The sequence below is a fragment of the Prorops nasuta genome, unplaced genomic scaffold, assembly GCF_024137725.1.
Source record: "Prorops nasuta isolate Cenicafe-Biocafe unplaced genomic scaffold, Cenicafe_Pnas_1.2 PNAS00030, whole genome shotgun sequence".
Lineage (NCBI taxonomy): Eukaryota > Metazoa > Arthropoda > Insecta > Hymenoptera > Bethylidae > Prorops > Prorops nasuta.
Genome location: NW_027116827.1, coordinates 779,230 through 797,674, shown reverse-complemented (window position 1 = coordinate 797,674; position 18,445 = coordinate 779,230). Strand labels below are relative to the sequence as shown.

Sequence of the window (18,445 nt, the reverse complement as noted above, 5' to 3'; positions counted from 1 at the left end):
CTGATTAATACTGTAACCATTATAAATTGATCAAGTTTTAATTTAATATATTTTTTAGAAAGATTATGTGTGTGTTTATATTATTGAAGTATGCTATAATAGCTGAAAAATTGATCAAGTGGGATGGGTAACGGATTGATATGAGGAAAAAGGGGATTAATATTCTTTTAGAAGAAATACCATTTTTTGTAGTGTTTGATCTTGTTGTAAACATCCAAGATTGAATATAAATAATGTATTTCTTCTGAACAGCAGATAGAAGACCCGGTTCTGAGAAGAAAACACTTAAATAGTTTTTTAATATTCTCAATATTTTCCGTTTAGATAACAATACGTTTAGTTCGTGAGTCTGCATAAATAGTTATACAGCTCGGTAAATACTTATAGTACTAAAAAAAAAGAACGTAGAGATTTTTGTAGATATCATAATAATAATGAAAATAATATAATAACTCATTTTTATATTCCTAATATTTTTCAAGGAATATTATAATCCGTTTAGATGGTAATTCGTTAGATCAATAGCCTACAAAATTAAATATGTAACTCGCGAAATATGAACAATATCCAAAAAAGTATAGAATAGTTTTTTGTAAATATCATATTAGATATTAAAAAACTGTAATATAAACTTTTTCTCCAATTACAGATATCTATTAAGCTACATAAAATTATGTTTAGGCTACATACACGTTTTTCTGAAACTCAATAAAGATTAATGTTAGGAAAGAATTTATTGCAGTTTTTATTGCCAATATATCTTATCCACGAAAACTATTTTACACTATTTTTGGTATTATTCATGTTTAACGACACTTATCTAATTAAATTTATAGACTACTGGCTTAACAAATTCACATCTAAATGAATTTTCATGTAATTTGAAAAATATTAACAATATGAAAAAAGGCTATTAGACTTTTTTCATCACTCTTATTACATCTGCAAAAAAATTTTATATTTATTTCAGTGTTATTAGAGTATTTAATGAGTGGCAGAACAATTTATGCAGAATCATGTCCTAAACCTTCTGTTATCTAAATCGGAAAATACTGACCAATGTTAAAAAATTATTTGAGTGTTTTCTTCTCAGCATTGGATTTTCTATCCACTGTCCAAAGGAAATAAGTCATTGATGTTGAACCCTGTATAAGTAAGATTACTTTTTGATATGCTATCTGTCTTCGATAAATATGTCGCCAATGTCTCAGCTATTTCTCGTACGACGACCTCTTAGCAGTACAAATTCGTTGTGTGCCTGTGGCTATCAAGAAATATCGCACCTTTCAAATGGATTCAGTGAGTCAATCGGAATCTGTCTTTAGACAATTTTACGGTTTCTACATTTCTTTAAAACTCCTTAGATGGCGTTCCATTTTGGCATAAATGAAACGATATTGTTTAAACAGTGGTATATAAAAGATGTGGCGGGAATGATATATTCCATCATAGGGCTGATGCTTTTATCCATAATTTATGAAGCATTAAAAAGTTACCGGTAAATTATCACTTAACATATCAATTTATTCATTTTTTTATTCATAACAACTCGAATTAAATTGTAATTATAGGGACCACCTGTATGTTTATACAGCACTTTTAAAAAAACATGAGGGAAGGAAATCACGAACGTAAGTAAAAATCTCTTGCATTTACAAATTAAATGATCTTTATTTAAAACTTACGTTCTTTTTTCTCAGCTCGCTTTTGTTTTCGGACGTGCATTTACTCCAAACTTTAATGCATATATTACAAATGATAGTAGGATATATGCTTATGTTAGTGTTTATGACTTATAACGTTTGGATTTGCATGGCAGTAATTGTCGGGACTGCTTTTGGATATTGGCTGTTTAGCTGGCGAAAATCATATAGTGAGAGTGATGAGTGTTGTTCATGAAATCATTATCTTTATATAAGCGTAAGAAAAAAATATAAGACTGAAATTTTAAGAGTAACTATACTTTTCAAGAAGCACTTTATAACATTGCAAATATTCAAATAAGTATAGCACGATGCAAAATACGTTAAACTTAGTTTTTACAGAAAATCCAGAATTTACTTTTTAATGCACAAGTTAAGAAACTACACTTTTAATTTATAATTAGTCGTATTGATCAAGCTTATAGGAAATACAGTTTAAATATTATCTAATCTCATCAATATACCTTCGAGTCCCTGTCTTCTTCCCCTTCTCACCTCCACCCCCTCTCTTTCTCTCTTTCGATATGGGCATTTTTCAATCAACTTTCATACTATTTAAGTCTATATAGAGCTTTAGTTCATCACAGACCGCAGAATCTGCTAGATAAGAAAAGCGAATAATTTTTTGTTTGTTTTTTTAAACAATGCGAAATAACGAAAGTGTTCAAACAATCTGCTGTAACAGTAGGGATAACGGCAAATGCATTACAACAGCAAAGCAAGTTATATTTGGTTGGGACAGATTTAACGCTGTTGCATGCTTTGTCTCTTTATTTGCCTTCTGCATTTGGTCTATACTGTTTTTTTCGGTTTATACACACAAACTTTCTGAGGATGGTGATGGAAATGAAGGAGGCCATGGAGGTCATGGAGGACATGGAGGCCATGGTTCTTAAATTAAAGAGCAGAATTATTTTTGTTAACTGGAGGGTAAGTCATATTCTTATACGTACATGTACTATATAATTGCATACTTATAACTTTATTAAACAATAATACATATTTTTACAGACAATATGAAGGCAGACTAATGCTGACAGTCCAAGATTTCTATTACTATGTTGAATACTTTTATTTATGATTTTTCAAGTTAGTTTTAAAGGGGCATAAAGTCAATTTAATTTTAGATTATTTCTGCAAAAATACGAGTATTGAGGCTATTATTTATAAACGTCTATTATTCTTTTTTATGGTGATTTGTTGTTTTTGAAAAATAAAGAAAAATGCACCTGAGACTGCAGGGCTCTCCAAAGAACCTGGAAGAAAATCTAAAGCGTGCTTGGAATTGAATTGGCTACTTATAAGCCAAATTGAAAAATACAGAAATATTGAATCGATAGAACCTATATTTTAGAATATAAAAGCTAAAATATTTTCTGCAAAAATTGTTAATTATTACATAAGTTTAAAAATAATATAGATGATTCTTAAAAATTCATGTAGTTATTTTTTTATCTTCGTAGACGCTTTACTTGAATCTTGATGGGCGGCGCCAATGCGTAATCGCGGCAAAACGGGTTGCCTCTTCATTCTCTTGCTTTTTAACCAGTGACACACTCTCAACATTTCTGCACTGATTTCGCTTGGCAAGCTTTGTATATACACCTGACGAAACCTGTTGATTAATGGAGATTTGAATCAATGCCATCCATTGTTATTGTACTTTCTATAGTGAGTTTGAGCATATAGAAATATTGATTTAAGTATTTTGTCAGCTTTAATATTAGTAATTATATTCCATTAAGCATGCCTACATAAAAATGCTGCTAGCACGTATATGGAAACATAATCAAATCTTCATTTGATCTACGAAATGATAGTGCATTAACAACATTATCTTTACCATTATCAAATCACTCGATGGAGCTGATATTTAGCAGCCTATCATCTCTGCTCCGATAATATTGGTGAATAATCAACTTGTATCATGTTTATTTTATACAATTATAAATTTTTTTCTCTTGCATTGTCGTTCTTACATGACACACAGAGTTCTTTTACTTCTTATATTTACAGTATAAAACGAGAAAATATGAAGACTCAAGCATCACTATTTCACTAATTTAAAATTTACGGTTGGTACACGAATGTAATAAAAGATATCCCTTGGGATCCAGTAATCATAGCACTAGCGGTCTATCCAGGAATTCTACAGTAAGGCTGGTGAAGCTGGTCGATACTCGCATCGCACTGCCTACTATCGTATACCATAACCCAAACGCAAATTTTCATCGTGGATTAGAAAGATTTAAACTTACGATGAAGAGAAAATACTTAAATAAAGAATACTAACTTAATGACAGAAATGAAAAACATTGAAACTGCATGCAAGTTTGTCACTCAAAAATCATGCGGAAGAACAAAATTATTCATCTAAACATTATCTTTTGCAAACGCAGAATAACAAACTTATAAAATTAGAATGAATGGCACAAATAAGCTATTAAAGTATGAAATAAAAACTTTCCTGTAGCATTAATTTTCTAACTGTTAAGCTTTCTTTTACTATTTTTTTTTTAAATACACCGATATTTTATACATGTTAGTGAAAAATACATAATTCTGCTAAAATATTTGCTAAGTAGGCTAATTTGAAAGGATCTACAAAATATTATTAATATTTTACTTTTAATGTGTAAATGTCACCACAAGATATGAAAAAATAATCATTTTTTCAAACTGATAAATGATACTCCATTTTTGTAATCATAAACGTTAAGCCGTCAGGAATTGCATATTTGTAGATAGAGTTAATTATTAAGGTAGTATAATCGGAAAACATGCTCTTAGATCGAATATAATCGGACCGGTTATCATTATCGTCTGTTCGGGCAATGTGTGCGCTCGCGTGTGCGACTGGTCGATATTGCCCTCGGCTGCTGGGATCCTGTAGCCATTTCATCCCGTCAATGTATGAGTACGCCGGTAACGCATACTGTCAAACTATGTACGCTTTCCGGCTCTCCAGTACGATTTTGCCCCTTTAGCTGCTACCCTCCTTCAACAAACCCTTCTCCAAATAATACTGCACAGAAGTAAGCCGCAAAACTCTTATTTTTATTTAAAGGGTGCAATATTATTTCATTGAAGGCTGGTATAAAAGGCAACGGAATAATTACCTGTCCCATTTAATCTGTAAAAAAAATTTTAGGATTGCAAAAGTTTCGCTCAAATAGGGGACTGGAATGATCAATTAATTTATGTTTTAAGCTGCTGCTATTTTATTATACTTCAAGATTTTGTGACAAAAAATTATAAATATCTCCGTCTGTTTTAATGAAATTTCTTTTATAACTATAATATTTAGCGCAGATTGCTTATGCTTGTGCTTCAAGGAAATTATAGTTAGTTTACCTTGCAAAGGTACTGTTGTATTCTTTTATTGCGGTAATTTTTTTACTTGCACCATACATTTTAGTACATTTCAGAAAGCATTCCAATAATTGCAAATGAAATATAAATATCAAAGGCATTTATAGTTTTCTATTTATCAAAGAATGACAAAAATATTTTTAAATCTTATGTAGCTTCTATGGTACAAATAGTATAAAAGTTGGCATGTCTGTACTCAGTCGATAAGGTATCAGCTTGCTAGATAGTTTCACTTGAGTGGAATGGATGGCACTGATGGTAGTGTAGTATGTCGGTATTTTACCTTTGGTTTTTAATCATACACGAGGAATGCATCACGATGCACTTTTAATTGCATCGAAATAATTAATTAGTTGAAGGTACGGTATAGAGGTTCCATAAATTAAATTAATACATTTATGCTTCTAATAATGGAATATTATTAATTTATGGTATTCAGCGTACCAGCATTTTATTTATTTAACGTTTAGATAATTTTAGTAGCTCTGTCGTTTATAGTTCTTAGAATATAAGAATAAAAAGTCTTTATTACTACACTTCATGGTAACAAGTAGGTACATAAAAATATTATGGCAATGTAATTATAACACAATAATGATTAATTTCGAAAGAAAAAGTGCTATAAATCAATTTAAACAAAAGAAGTTTGTTACCATGAAGTTTTCCTGTTTGCATCGCTTTTGCAATCTTAATAGAAATTACACATCGGATAGAAACGGTTGCAGTTTCTGGATCTAAGATTGTTAAATAGTTAGTATTTGTATAACCTTGACCTCAAGTCGTTGAAACTACATAACGCAAGATACACAAAGAAAGCTAATAACGCACACGCAAACTTAGGGCATACGAAGAGTTTGTAACAGCAGCTGCCAAGTTAAATTTTGCCATCTTGCTCCTTAATCTCGAAAAGTGTGTCAATTAAAAAACAATCAAATCCTTATCTAAAAACTATAACAATTTAAATATATTGATGTAAGAGAATGGGAAGTTTGTTGCAGGAATACCGTGAAATAATAATTGGATCATAGGAGATATTTTGAAAATAAAAACTAAAATAAGGATTTCATGCAAATAAACGATGAATAATTATATACGTTACTTGCGCCCTTTGCGTTTAGAAAATAAATTGGACGTTGAGCGCACGTGTATGTTAAAAGTTTAGATTTTGGTTTGAGGAAAGTCTGAACGATCTTGGACCGATTTGTGGGTTTCGTGCGACCGATGGGACATGTAACGTCACTTCTTGGCTGCGTGAGCATACTTTGACCCATTTCACAGCGAAAGAAGCTAGGTCGAGTCTCTATCGGCTGTCCATCTCGTTGGCGTGTGACCTTTCGCATCCTCTGGCCGACTCGCGATTCACGAATACCCAATGAACAGACCAGAATTTCTTACCTTATCTTTAGCCTGAGGTAGCGATATGCGCCAAATTGATCGACGACCTTTGACACACCATTAACAATTCCATTTCACTGGAAAATTGCAACCCTTTGAAATCTTGATCTTCATACCACCTTTATTATTATATGTTTGTTCGAAAATTCCCTCTAACCGTTTCCTAACCAACTGATTTATCGAAAGGTGGGAAGGGGGGGGGGAGAGAGAGGAATATATAAACTACCCCTCTCAATCCTCAACAGGAAGTATAATAAACTTTACGTGGTATTTGAATAACCGATTTATCAAACGAAGATTTATTTCTGATTAAACTGACTTTAAATCAACTCAGGTGTGCCGATAGCGAAATTTGACTGGAGGAAATCAACTGATCGTTATAGTGGTAATAAATGTCGTTTGTATCACGAAATGGATGGGGAGCAAATCTGCTGATACAACAGTGTTTACAGCTAATAAAGAAGCTTTCAACACTTTCCTTTACTAATACTACGAATTTTATCTTCCCCTTGTTTTTGATAATTCCCTTTTTTTTTCTTCATAATATAATTGAAATCTATTAATTAGAAGAAAGAACAATAGAACCGATTCATTTTTGCGAGGACTGCTTAAATTAAAAATACGAGAATTATTGAAATACACAATATCTTAATCAGGGTGTGTGATTTAATTTAGAGAGAGAGAGAGAGAGCGACCACGTGCTAAGTTATTACTTCTTTGGTAAAAAAATATATATATATATATATATAGATGCATCGTTGTAATGCGCGTGATTGTATGGAAATGGAGTGAACAGTAGAAAAGGGCGAGTCGGGTCGGACAGATTGCAGGGTGGAAATTAGAAAGGAACTCGGGTTAAAAGCAATGTGCGAGCGATCGATTGTGAATGAATCCATAATCCAGTGAGACGAGACACCTTGACCTCTTGCGCGGTGTTGTGACGTCATCTTTATCACGCCTTCGAGTTAAATGACTACGTCACCGAATCTTATAAGGCGAGAGCGTTGCTCGCGTCCAATGGAAATGGCCTTAATGGCTTTCGACTAGTACGAGCGGCCGGGAGGCTCGCGTGCCAAGCCTTCCCTACCCTTATCGCTCCTACGGAGCCTCAAGTACGCAGTTTTCCTTTAATCACTGCTCACGGTCAATATGACTATATTCAAAAAGAGCCCTCTCTCGTAAACTTAAGAAATTCTCGTTACTCCAATTCTTTTCTATGCAAATTTTCAATTTATTTCATTCATAATACGATTGGGACTTATCTTGATAGAATCATATATTTCAACAAATTTTAAATATTCTCTCACTTTACCCCCTTCTGTTTCGAAATCAATTAGCTCATTAAATATCCATTTAGTTTTGATAACAACGACCATTATACATTTCCCATTAAATAGAAAATAAGCACATTTGTTTATGTAGCTATCGATTCGTTTGTGAGTAATGTTTCTCACTGCACCCTATCCATAAATCTTCAATAATCATGTGCAATATAATGCTAGGAATATGTTTACACGAGATTAACTCTTGTATTATGATTAATATTAAGTTATATCCAAATACTAAATTGATATGATTGTTTAATCGTGAGATACTTTGTTATAGTAGAGTTATAGTAAAAATGATTTATGCCCAGAGATAAGAAAACCAAGAGTTTTTACAGAAACCATCTTTACGAGGTTTTAAAACACAAATTCGAATGTAAGAAAGCGATTGCTTTTGTGAGCAGAGACACGTAATATCGATTTTTGTTACCTAAAACGACGTGCGTTACGATACTATGTACATATTCAAGGAGACGTTTAAGAAAATATTTTGCACAATTTGAAGATAAATATTTATAAAAATTTGCATATAGGTAGAATTACAAAGAAAAGTAATGTTTGTTAAATAGAATGCATAATAGATAAACGCATTAACATTTAAAGAAGCTTCGGATTGGTCACTGTTTCGTTGCCTACATATATATATATATATATATATATTAATCTATCGATCTCTAAAGTCATTACTGCTCCTACACGAGAAACGAGCTTTGTGATTTATTAAGGGTAGGTGGAGCCGCGTACTAAATCCGGCATTAATGCAAGAACTCTGAAATAGCCTGCTTCATCGTATCACCAATTTGTCCGTAATCAAGATGAACTGCCATCGTGTGTTACCTTTTCACATTATTGAACGTCTTGAAGAGAAAAAAGCGGAAGAATTTTTCTCCGTAGTCATTCACTAATTTCCCCGATGAACTTAAGTGATTAGAAAATAATATAGTAGCATAAATTGGTTAAATATCACCTAGAATAACGTTCTGAATAATCTTATTCCAATCAATTAGAATGCTTAAAAGCTTTTGATCGTATATCTTTTTCTAGGTTATATCTCTTTATAAAAGTATATATTTTTTTTAAATACTATACATTTATAAAAAATTCTCATGTAAAATATTTTACAGTTGCAATAAAAACTAACATTGTCAATCCCATCATCGGAGTTAATATAGCAGCACCATCTGAAATATAAGAAAAATGTTAAGATTTTAAAAGAAAGTACAAAGGCAGATAAAAGTTGAAAGAGTGCAATAACTAATTGATAGTTGGATTGACTGTGGATTCGACCATTCCTTTATATAAGTGACATTACCATAAAACAAAAGAAATGGAAAAGTATTATTGCGTATATAGTGCTTTCTTTTGCTTGAGCTTTGTTAAACTTGATGTTTTACTGTTATAATAAAAATATGGCTTTGCTGGTATATAACTGTTTCTATCTTGTGCTCAGAGTTACAGTACTATAAGGGATTGTTATCACTCGGGGACATATAGAAAGTTTCAGAGAATTGGACGAAAAACCTCTCTATAGATGGACTGTGTTGCTTTGTACCGTTTTTATCGTATCTTAAGATCATAAAAATTGCAACACTGCTACAAGATCGTCATGCGAGGCTCGGGAGTCGGAATTGCCGGCACATTATTTTGCCGCATAGAAGACTTTTATGTGCGTTCGAAAGAAAACTCGTTAATGTTTTGAATTTGTCCTTGATCTTAAACATTGTGAAAAGTTTGAAGAGGGGGTGAGTTGAAACGCGTTTGGAAACCTTTTGGTGAGAGGCTACGTGACCAAAGACACTCAATGCCTTATTTCATTTGCGAATCATTATTAAACTTGAAAACTGAAGGAATTTGCGCAAACTGCTTGTTCACGTTGTATTACACGTTCCTCAATATTTCTAGAATTTCTCATAAACCCGCGACTCGAGACTAGTCACGAAACTTGTATAATAAGATTCATACCTTTTGCACAAGCTGTACTATTTATTTTCTTGTAGCCCCATGTGCACGTACATATTTCATTTTTACATCGCACCGCGTCTTCTATGTCAAATTGAACGTAACAATCACCTAGTCTTGTGCATGCTTCGCCTATAACTAAAATAATTGTTTATCCCCTTTTTATAATTTAATATTTCATGCAATCTATAAGCGAAATATTTTACGCATAATGTTGTACTACCTTTCTTCTCGTGGCACGCTTGAAATCTGTAGTGATGATTTTCTGCGCAGCTACATAGCTTACTATCAATCATGGCCACGTTATTTGCAATCTTCGTTTCGGATTTTTTTGATGATAAGCAAATTGCGTTCGGTACTGCCGTTGAACATTGTACGTCATAGTTACATTGCTTGCCGTATGCGGAAACTAATAGTAAATATTTATAAATGTGACAAGTAATTGACAGAGTTCTTCTAAATATCGTTATAAATAGCTAAAAGCGCAATATTACTTGGCAGACAGGATTGGCTCGACACACTAACGAAATTTTCCTTGCAAGAACATTTTCCATTGGTACAGGTTGCATTTATAGGTGCGCATTCGCTATCCGCTGCACAGTCCATTCCCAACTCTAAATGATCATTAAAAATAGTATTTCATTAAAATAACAAGAAGGGTTTTTTCGCTTTTATTATCCGTTCGTGCAAAACTCGAGACCTTTAACGAAAGGCCAAAGAGTAATATAAGTGAATTCTTTCAGGCTCTTCAAAATACTTTAGCATCATGAAAATACTCTGCCATTCCCTTTGAAAGTCTCATGTTCTACGCACGAAGCACAGTAAAGGATATACTGTATCCATAAAGTTAATAATTTAAGCTTTATATATTAAAATATTGATGGAAGTTAATACTATTCATAACTAAATTGTAATGATTTGTAATTAAAAGAGTCTCTCTGCCTAGCTGTTTTACCTTTAATATTCACGCAAGCCGTTCCCTTAACATTTAAAAAAAACCCTTTTGGGCAGCTACACTTTTTATCTCGACAAGCCAAAGGACCTTCGTAGCCTTTCAAGTAACAGTCGTTATCGTCATCACATTTATCTCCGAAATCTCTATTTCTCCAACAGAATAATTCATTTTGTACGAAATGAGAATTTTCGTTGCAAACACACTTTTTGTTGCAAACAGCATCTGGCCCAAAAATATAGCATTGTTCGTCAAATTGACAATTGTAATTGATATTTGTAATAACTGAAAAATTATGGTTTTTGTTACTAAAATGATTACTTCCACTCATTTTGATATAATACATGTACTAATAATGTACTTACTTTTCCTACAAACTCGATTATTTTTCAAAGCGACTGTGTTTTTTTTACATCTCCAAACATCATTTCGGCATTCTGATTTTTCAATCAACGCTTCGTCATCTTTTTTGCACTGTTCACCTAGTTCTGAATAAAAAGACTGATAAGATATTCTCATTTGATTTGTATGCCTTAGCCGTCGATTATTACTCTACCTGGAATACATTTGCCTCCCTCCGTCAAAAAAAAGTGTGCTCTCTGACAGATACATTTTCCGAAAAGACCACAAATTGCATTTCTTGCCTCGCAATCTTTGTTCGTTGAGCAAGCATTTTCAAGAGGAATATTAAATTCTTTTTCATTAATAATGAAGCTATTTATTTTAAGATCAGCCAAGTATTTTTCACTCTTAATAGCGCATAAACCAGAATTACAAGATGCGTTTGGAAATCTACAATCATTGTTTATCTCACATTCATCTCCGATTTCTGCGAGCAAACAAGAAACATTTGTCAATTATATTTATCAACTATCTATGAAACGTTTTTCTTTTCAACCCGCAATGTTGGTAATAATTCTTATAACGGGTGTCACATTTTAATAGATCTATGTAGATATTCTGTTTGCTGTTAGATTGAATACTGAAAAAAATCTGATTCATATTACTTTTTCCCTCTCGGCGACACATGCGATACTCTCGCTGATAAAAGCCTTTACTGCAACTACAAGTTTGCTGATTACAGACCATTGCTTCCAAGTTTGTGTTCACGTAGCACTCGTCATTGGTACGACATGTTTGAAAAAGACCTATATAGGTAACACATTGTAATATAATACGTTAACGCAATCTTAAATTTAAAATGCAGTTATTCTTTTGCGTAAAATTTACTTTACCGGCTGATAGATTGCAGCGACCATGTAAATAATGATATCCTGGAGCACACGCGCAATTATTATCTTTGCAAATTCCACCACTGCCAAGATACGACGAACATTGTATTGTTTCTTCACATTCTTCGCCATAACTCATACCAACTAAATCATTCATTAGACATTTTGAACAAATTAATAATTACAAACATATGCAATGCTTTCTTATATAAGAAAAAGTAAAAATTACTCAAGATTATACACAGAGTTTAATTTAATTTCATACCTTTAAGACAACTCGTTAATGCAGCATTAAAAATGTAACCAGCATGACATTCACATTTATTATTGAGACAAACGCTTCCCTTAGCTGTGCATTCATCATTAGAGGTACAGCTCCACTCAAAACTATCAAGGGATAATAAGATGTCATAATTTTTTTTAAATGGATCAGGCCGAACTCCTACAGAACGATAAATTACTGATTATAGTTGATTGAAAATTAAATTATTGATTTTTGTACGGTAAAGACTAGCCATTATTTAATATTTCCCAATCTTCTTATTGTTAAATCGTTTTATTAACGGTATACCTTAATTGTTGCTACTCAATTGCTACCAATTTTCGAAGCTTATTCATAAATAAATTAAAGAACGCTCCCGATCATAATGTATTACCTATGACAGTGATTGCTCACGCGAAGATAGGCAGAAAAGAAATATCTTATGTAGTACTTGGCACGAAATAGTAAACCTACCGGAAGTATACAAACTATACTTTAAAGGCGAGGAAAATTATATAGACGAGCTTTCACACGAAATTGGTAGGAGGTGCATGTTATTTGCGAAATGCAATAAAAAAGCTATTTCTGAATATTGATTAGTTAAAACATATTATGGAATTATTGATTGGTAAAAATATAAGTTTACAAAAAAATGTACGTCATTCGCCGATAAAAAATTCTATAAACTCCGTAAACTTCTCTGTAGTATTTAAAGTGGCCCGTGTACACTAAAACGCGATTACGCCACGAATGGGCAATTAATTTAATCGATAGAAAAGTAGGTTTAACTCTACCCTGACACAAGAAGAATTGAAAGTAAAGTGAAAAGAATAACACAGAGGCCTGAGCCAGCCACATTTTACTTGATTTTAGGATGAACTGTGCTCACCAATCTTTGATTTCTCTTTATCATCAGAATAAAGATATCAATGACTAGTGATATCATTTCACACCTGCGCCACTTGGGAACTACTGATTAAATTCTTTTTGTATTTATTCTCAAAATTTCGTATTGTTTTCATTGCGTTCTCAGTTACTTTCTAACCTTGAAAGTAAAATATATATGTTTATATGAATAAGCAGTTAAGGGGACATAAATAGATCGAAATCAATTTGCTATCTTTCGAATTTACTGTAATTACGTTTTCTATTAGATTTAATGTACATGCAACAAGCATCTTATGCAATATTATGAATCGATATGCCAATTGTCTGGGTTCCAAAAAAATGACCTAAAATGGTCCAAGTACTCTTGATGATATATGAAAATAAACTATTCTCAAATGCCATTTATTCCATCTTTATTGTTTCCATTGCAACAAGTAACCCTTACAACTGCGCCTGTCGTTCTAAAACTGATCTTAAATTGTACTCGGAATGTTAGTCATTATTAGTCTTCAATTGCTGTTGATGCACTAGCAGCTACCGAGGAAAAGAAAATCTCTCTCTCTCTCTCTCTCTCTCTCTCTCTCTCTCTCTCTCTCTTTCCACTATAACTGAGAAAAGTATAAACAATCTTATAGAGGTAATTAAATATTAATTTGATTCCAAGTTATTGTATAATAATTTTTTAGCTATAGTAAAAGAAAGCAAGAATTTTTAGACGGGAAAAATTTGCGTAGCTTTTGCTGCATCCTGTGTAGAAGAGTACATGTACTTGAAGGTATTTAAAAGGAATGGCGTTTAATTCTTACAAAACAATCCAAATATTTAGTAAAGATTGAATTGAATAAAGATCGTCTGTTGACAACAAACAGTATACTGCGATCAGAATTGACCCCAGAATGATACGAAGTGACCTCCAAGTAAACTTCTTCCTCGTGTTGTGTGTGTGGTCAAATACGTCGAGTGAAAAACCAGCTTTTATCAGTTAGCCGACCTTTGCATTTCTTTTCAATAAGCTATGCTGGGTCGAGGTTAATTCTCATTTCAGTGAACATTTAACGTCTTCTTCTCAGCGAAATCACCAGTTTACAAACGATCGTTCATCATGAAGGAGAGCTGGAGTCTTAGCAAGGGTAAGTTTGCTTCGCTTATTATATCTTTATGTATGGATTTAATTTGTTGATATACATACACTAATATCATTAGCCAATTAATTTATTTTTTGATTGTTAAACACGTAATGCGCGATTAAGTATCGTCACAGCTTTGATTTTTATTCTTAAAAATTTGTATTATTTAACGTAGTATGCACTGAAAGAAACATTACTTAAGTCAAAGAAATCCTTGCATCGAATAATCCCATTGAAATTACCTTGATAATAATAAATTTTAATTGAAATATATTAAATTTTATTTCAATAAAATATATTTGTTTTTAATTCAATTAGTTATTCGTTAAAACTGAGTAAATTATTTCTTTGGGAATACACGATGCAAGAGGATTTATTTGTATTAAGTAATATTTTTTCAGTAAAGTGTGACGTACTATGTGTTGCAAGTTTTTTTTATATTACAATAATTTTACTAATAATTTGCTTATAATATTATCGCGTAACAATAATATTATTGTATATTATATAAAATTATAATATGATTATGTTAAAAAATAATTAAACGGTTATAAATAATTGATACAGAGAAGTTAATGAGCTTGGAGGAAGGGCGAAGCCAGGAAGGAAATGAGAAATTTGAGACGAAAGGAAAAACTTGTAGTCGACTTGTAAAATTTGTGAAGCTTATCTTATATTTACAACTAGCATTCTCGGTTGGTTGGACATGCTATTCAATATGGCAAGCATATGGTGCAGAAAATGAAAATATTGTCATTATCAAAACTATAAAAGCAGAGTCAAATGTTCCATTTTCAAAATTCGACCAAGAGCAGGTTAACGAAGCTCTTATTAGACAAGAAAAATTGGCTCTCGATTTAGTTAATCAATTTAAAAACGAAGACGTGATTTCTAAAATAAATGAGAAGGACAAAGAAATATTTTTCATTAGAATAGATGCTATTGATCAGGATAATGAGCCTGGCGAGTATTCTACGGAATTTCCGGTAATTGCAGAAGATCGCACTTTTATCTCGAAGAACTTTGATTCTTCTTCAACTGATATAGCTTCGACCAATGTCATCGAAAAAAATATTGACTCTCAAGAGAGCAAGGATAAAAGCGATAGCTCAGCACATACTTCGAAGGAAGAGATTTTGGAATGGAACTTTCCATTTCTATGGTCCATTAATTATGCCAAAGAAAAAAGTGAGTCTTCTTCGAGTCACGAATTAATATCGCATACTACGATAGAATTGTCGAAAGAGACATCTTCGAATGAAGAAACTGAAAACACTAGTAACGATAATTCTGGCGAGAAAACAAATGATGCTAATTATCAAGAACTAGTAGAATCAATAACTAAAGTAATCCATAATTATGCAGACTTGAGTGAGCCCACTGTAATAACGAAATCATACGGATCAGAAAATAGCGATGAGAATACTTCGAATATTCATTCAGATCAAAGTTCTACAGAAAGTAACAATGATATGCACTTAGAAGAATTACATCCGGATTCAAAATTGGAGGAAGATATAATACACCCTATCGAAGAAGCTCAATGGGGCAGCTCTGACTATTTGAATGACAAATCTGTAGGTGACTCGACAAAAGATCAACCTATCCTAGGCAAAAATTCTGAAGAACAAATGAACCATGATAAGGATGACGATATGAATATTGATATTCAAAGTCCATTACTATGGACCATTCTTTTTGGTATGGATAACGACGCAGATAAGGTCGCGGCATCTAATGAGCAATCAGAGATCGCAAGAGGAAATGAGGAAGAAGATAAAATAACATTTATAAATAATCAAGAAGCAACGGTAATATTTTTTATGTTACTATAATGTGAAGTCTTAATGTAAACTCTATTAAAAGCAAATCAATTTTTCTTTTTAGATTGATTCTGAAATACGTAATACGGAAGCTTTAATAAAGTCGATAAATATTATGCTGACAGAAATGGTGAAGGACGATAGGGCTCGAATGATAGAGGATTTCGATTCCATCCTCGATGACTGTATTAATGGAGGCGAAAACTGTGAGTATTTCTATCAGTTGTATAGTAAAATTTTAGCACTGTACTAACAAAATAGTATACTTATTTTTTTACAGATTAAATTCAATCATTGTATCATAAATTATAATGGTCGAAGAAAGAAGTCTTAATGTTTTGTTATTATTTTTATTAATTGTTTTATTTTCTAGGTGATTTAGAATCGGATGAAACTGAACAAGTGTTTCATGGCTATGTTCATGACTCAGCGTATGATGATATTATAGCAAATGACTACTATAATCAACAGTGGTACGATCGAAATCCGCCTGTTTGGTTTAGCAATATTCGACAGATTGAAAAGGAAATTAAGGAAGAACCTGTAAATTCAGAAGCCAATCAATGGACAGAAAATTTAGGGGAAGACTTAGTACGCAGACGGCGATCACTCGGAGAAACACTGCTCCACAGTAAATATCAAATCATAATATATTACATCAATAATATATCATTCATATCGAATATCTGTTAAAACTGATTAATTTATTTACTTTGCAGAGAAGGAAACATTGTTAGGCTCCCAGCAAACTGATAAATTGTTAAGAGAAATTAGGAAAAAGGAATTGTTGCTGTTTGAACGACTAGAAAAGAGTACCGGCGAATTACATGAAATTCTTAAAGATAATATTCAAGATTTTTATAAAAAGATGGAACTGATCTCAAAACATATCGACCAACTCCACGATCGTTATTCCAAGTTAAATGATATTAAAGATGATTATACATCAAATGAATTTCCAGCAAAAAACTCCAGATAAGTTTATTCTAGATCATCCCTTCTTGTTCATTTGCACATAGAAATATGTATTTTATCATGAACAGTGTAAATATTGATAGTTCCTCCGTAAGTGCTAAAAAGTTAAGAGATGTAATATACTAATATAATACTTTTTTTTAAATAAATTAATTACATTCATTTTTACAATCTTGTATTAATATTATGATCTTGATGAACGATTGCCAATCGAATGACGTTAACTGAATAAAATTAAGTAATTATAGAAAGGTCTATATAAGGGACACGAGCGAATAATGAAATGGTGTGCGTTTTATTTTATTTTTTGTAATAAACATCGTTCAATATAATTGTCAACATCTGTAATCTTATATAGGAGCATTGGTGTGAAAAGTCCCTTGTGAAATAAAATCATGTAGGGGGCGTAAAATGTTAATTTTATAATTGATCAAATTTAGATTTAAACGACATCTCATGTGAATCATATGCAGCAACATATTAGATTGCTTCATTTTATCATTGCGGATAGACCTTGAACCTTAGTTATTTCTATACATTAATAATAATTAGTATGTAATTACAACTTTTCTGTCAGCGATTACGATCCTATTAATTTTGAGTGTAGTATATAAATATATATATATATATAATGTCGTATACATTATAAAAAGCAGTTTGAGAAGTTACAGGAGGAAACTTGTTACATAAAATTATCATATAATTAAAATAATGTTTTGATAGATACAATTTATAAATAGAAAAAATTGAGAGACACCGGCTCATTTATGTCAGTATCAAAATGATTGACGTTTATTAATCACTTTCTTTGATTATTGAGATTTAAAAAGGTTAAGCTAAGAAATCTCGCATGCGATTTTCATTTCGTGCCGTAAATGTAGTGGTAGGTACTCGCAGGCCATTCCCGTGTATTCTAATATTTACATTCTTTATTAACGTCAACCTTTACCATTCTGGAGGCAACTCACGTAGACATTTTCGATTTCTTCAACAAATTAAGATCCTATTGATTATACGAAATACAACGTAATCAGAGGGAAATGATGAAAGAGGAAAGCTTAGTATTATGTTTGCAAGCTTAAAAAATATACACGTGCTAATATTGGACCAATAAGCAATAAAGCAGGACTAATTTCTCAACGATAAGATTAAAAATAGTAGATGCATAAATATAAGCAATCGAGTGTAATAAGCTCAGCGGCAGTAAATTTATGCGGAGCGAGTGAATAATAGCGCGCCGTAGGATCTTATGCTTTATGAGCTCTTGCTATGTATAAAAATGTGAAGCTCATCGATAATAATTCCATTAAGTCGTCATAGACAAAATTAATATGACTAGTTTCTCGATTTCTCGTCACGTTTTAATCGGTATGCGGAAGACTGACATGATAAGCCTGGCGTGCAGGAAGGTACATTTCCGCGGATATCTAAC

At 32.2% G+C, this 18,445-nt stretch overlaps 3 protein-coding genes across 3 annotated transcripts; 2 read left to right on the top strand and 1 right to left on the bottom strand.

The window, feature by feature from the left end:
• Positions 1 to 1,198: 1,198 nt before the first annotated feature.
• On the top strand, positions 1,199 to 2,162 carry LOC136782783 (high affinity copper uptake protein 1-like). The gene is made up of 4 exons (XM_066742454.1): positions 1,199 to 1,299; positions 1,365 to 1,498; positions 1,572 to 1,631; positions 1,701 to 2,162. Exons 1-4 carry the CDS (start codon positions 1,291 to 1,293, stop codon positions 1,897 to 1,899), a joined length of 402 nt encoding a protein of 133 aa, XP_066598551.1. The 5' UTR covers positions 1,199 to 1,290; the 3' UTR covers positions 1,900 to 2,162.
• Positions 2,163 to 8,339: 6,177 nt separating this feature from the next.
• LOC136782771 (protein draper-like) lies at positions 8,340 to 13,057 on the bottom strand. Its single transcript, XM_066742440.1, has 11 exons — positions 12,995 to 13,057; positions 12,204 to 12,380; positions 11,942 to 12,082; positions 11,714 to 11,854; positions 11,263 to 11,535; positions 11,072 to 11,194; positions 10,710 to 10,991; positions 10,249 to 10,368; positions 9,978 to 10,163; positions 9,758 to 9,892; positions 8,340 to 8,976 (listed from the first exon to the last, which is right to left on the bottom strand). The coding sequence occupies exons 3-11, from the start codon at positions 12,075 to 12,077 to the stop codon at positions 8,900 to 8,902; spliced, it is 1,473 nt and encodes a 490-aa protein (XP_066598537.1). The 5' UTR covers positions 12,078 to 12,082; positions 12,204 to 12,380; positions 12,995 to 13,057; the 3' UTR covers positions 8,340 to 8,899.
• Positions 13,058 to 14,079: 1,022 nt separating this feature from the next.
• Positions 14,080 to 17,184, top strand: LOC136782733 (interaptin-like). The gene is made up of 5 exons (XM_066742362.1): positions 14,080 to 14,218; positions 14,783 to 16,026; positions 16,103 to 16,244; positions 16,412 to 16,669; positions 16,758 to 17,184. The coding sequence occupies exons 1-5, from the start codon at positions 14,191 to 14,193 to the stop codon at positions 17,015 to 17,017; spliced, it is 1,932 nt and encodes a 643-aa protein (XP_066598459.1). The 5' UTR covers positions 14,080 to 14,190; the 3' UTR covers positions 17,018 to 17,184.
• Positions 17,185 to 18,445: the final 1,261 nt, after the last annotated feature.

What these genes read in the sequence shown, in the direction of transcription:
- LOC136782783 (XM_066742454.1), top strand. An exon ending in GAAGCATTAAAAAGTTACCG is followed by an intron (nt 1,499 to 1,571) that starts GTAAATTATCAC and finishes TTGTAATTATAG; the next exon opens with GGACCACCTGTATGTTTATA. An exon ending in GAGGGAAGGAAATCACGAAC is followed by an intron (nt 1,632 to 1,700) that starts GTAAGTAAAAAT and finishes CTTTTTTCTCAG; the next exon opens with CTCGCTTTTGTTTTCGGACG.
- LOC136782771 (XM_066742440.1), bottom strand. Translation starts at nt 12,077, where the DNA reads ATGAGTTATGGCGAAGAATGTGAAGAAACAATACAATGTTCGTCGTAT. An exon ending in TCGCTGCAATCTATCAGCCG is followed by an intron (nt 11,855 to 11,941) that starts GTAAAGTAAATT and finishes TTACCTATATAG; the next exon opens with GTCTTTTTCAAACATGTCGT. An exon ending in TAATCGAGTTTGTAGGAAAA is followed by an intron (nt 10,992 to 11,071) that starts GTAAGTACATTA and finishes ATAATTTTTCAG; the next exon opens with TTATTACAAATATCAATTAC.
- LOC136782733 (XM_066742362.1), top strand. Translation starts at nt 14,191, where the DNA reads ATGAAGGAGAGCTGGAGTCTTAGCAAGG. An exon ending in GAGCTGGAGTCTTAGCAAGG is followed by an intron (nt 14,219 to 14,782) that starts GTAAGTTTGCTT and finishes TAATTGATACAG; the next exon opens with AGAAGTTAATGAGCTTGGAG. An exon ending in CGGAGAAACACTGCTCCACA is followed by an intron (nt 16,670 to 16,757) that starts GTAAATATCAAA and finishes TTTACTTTGCAG; the next exon opens with AGAAGGAAACATTGTTAGGC.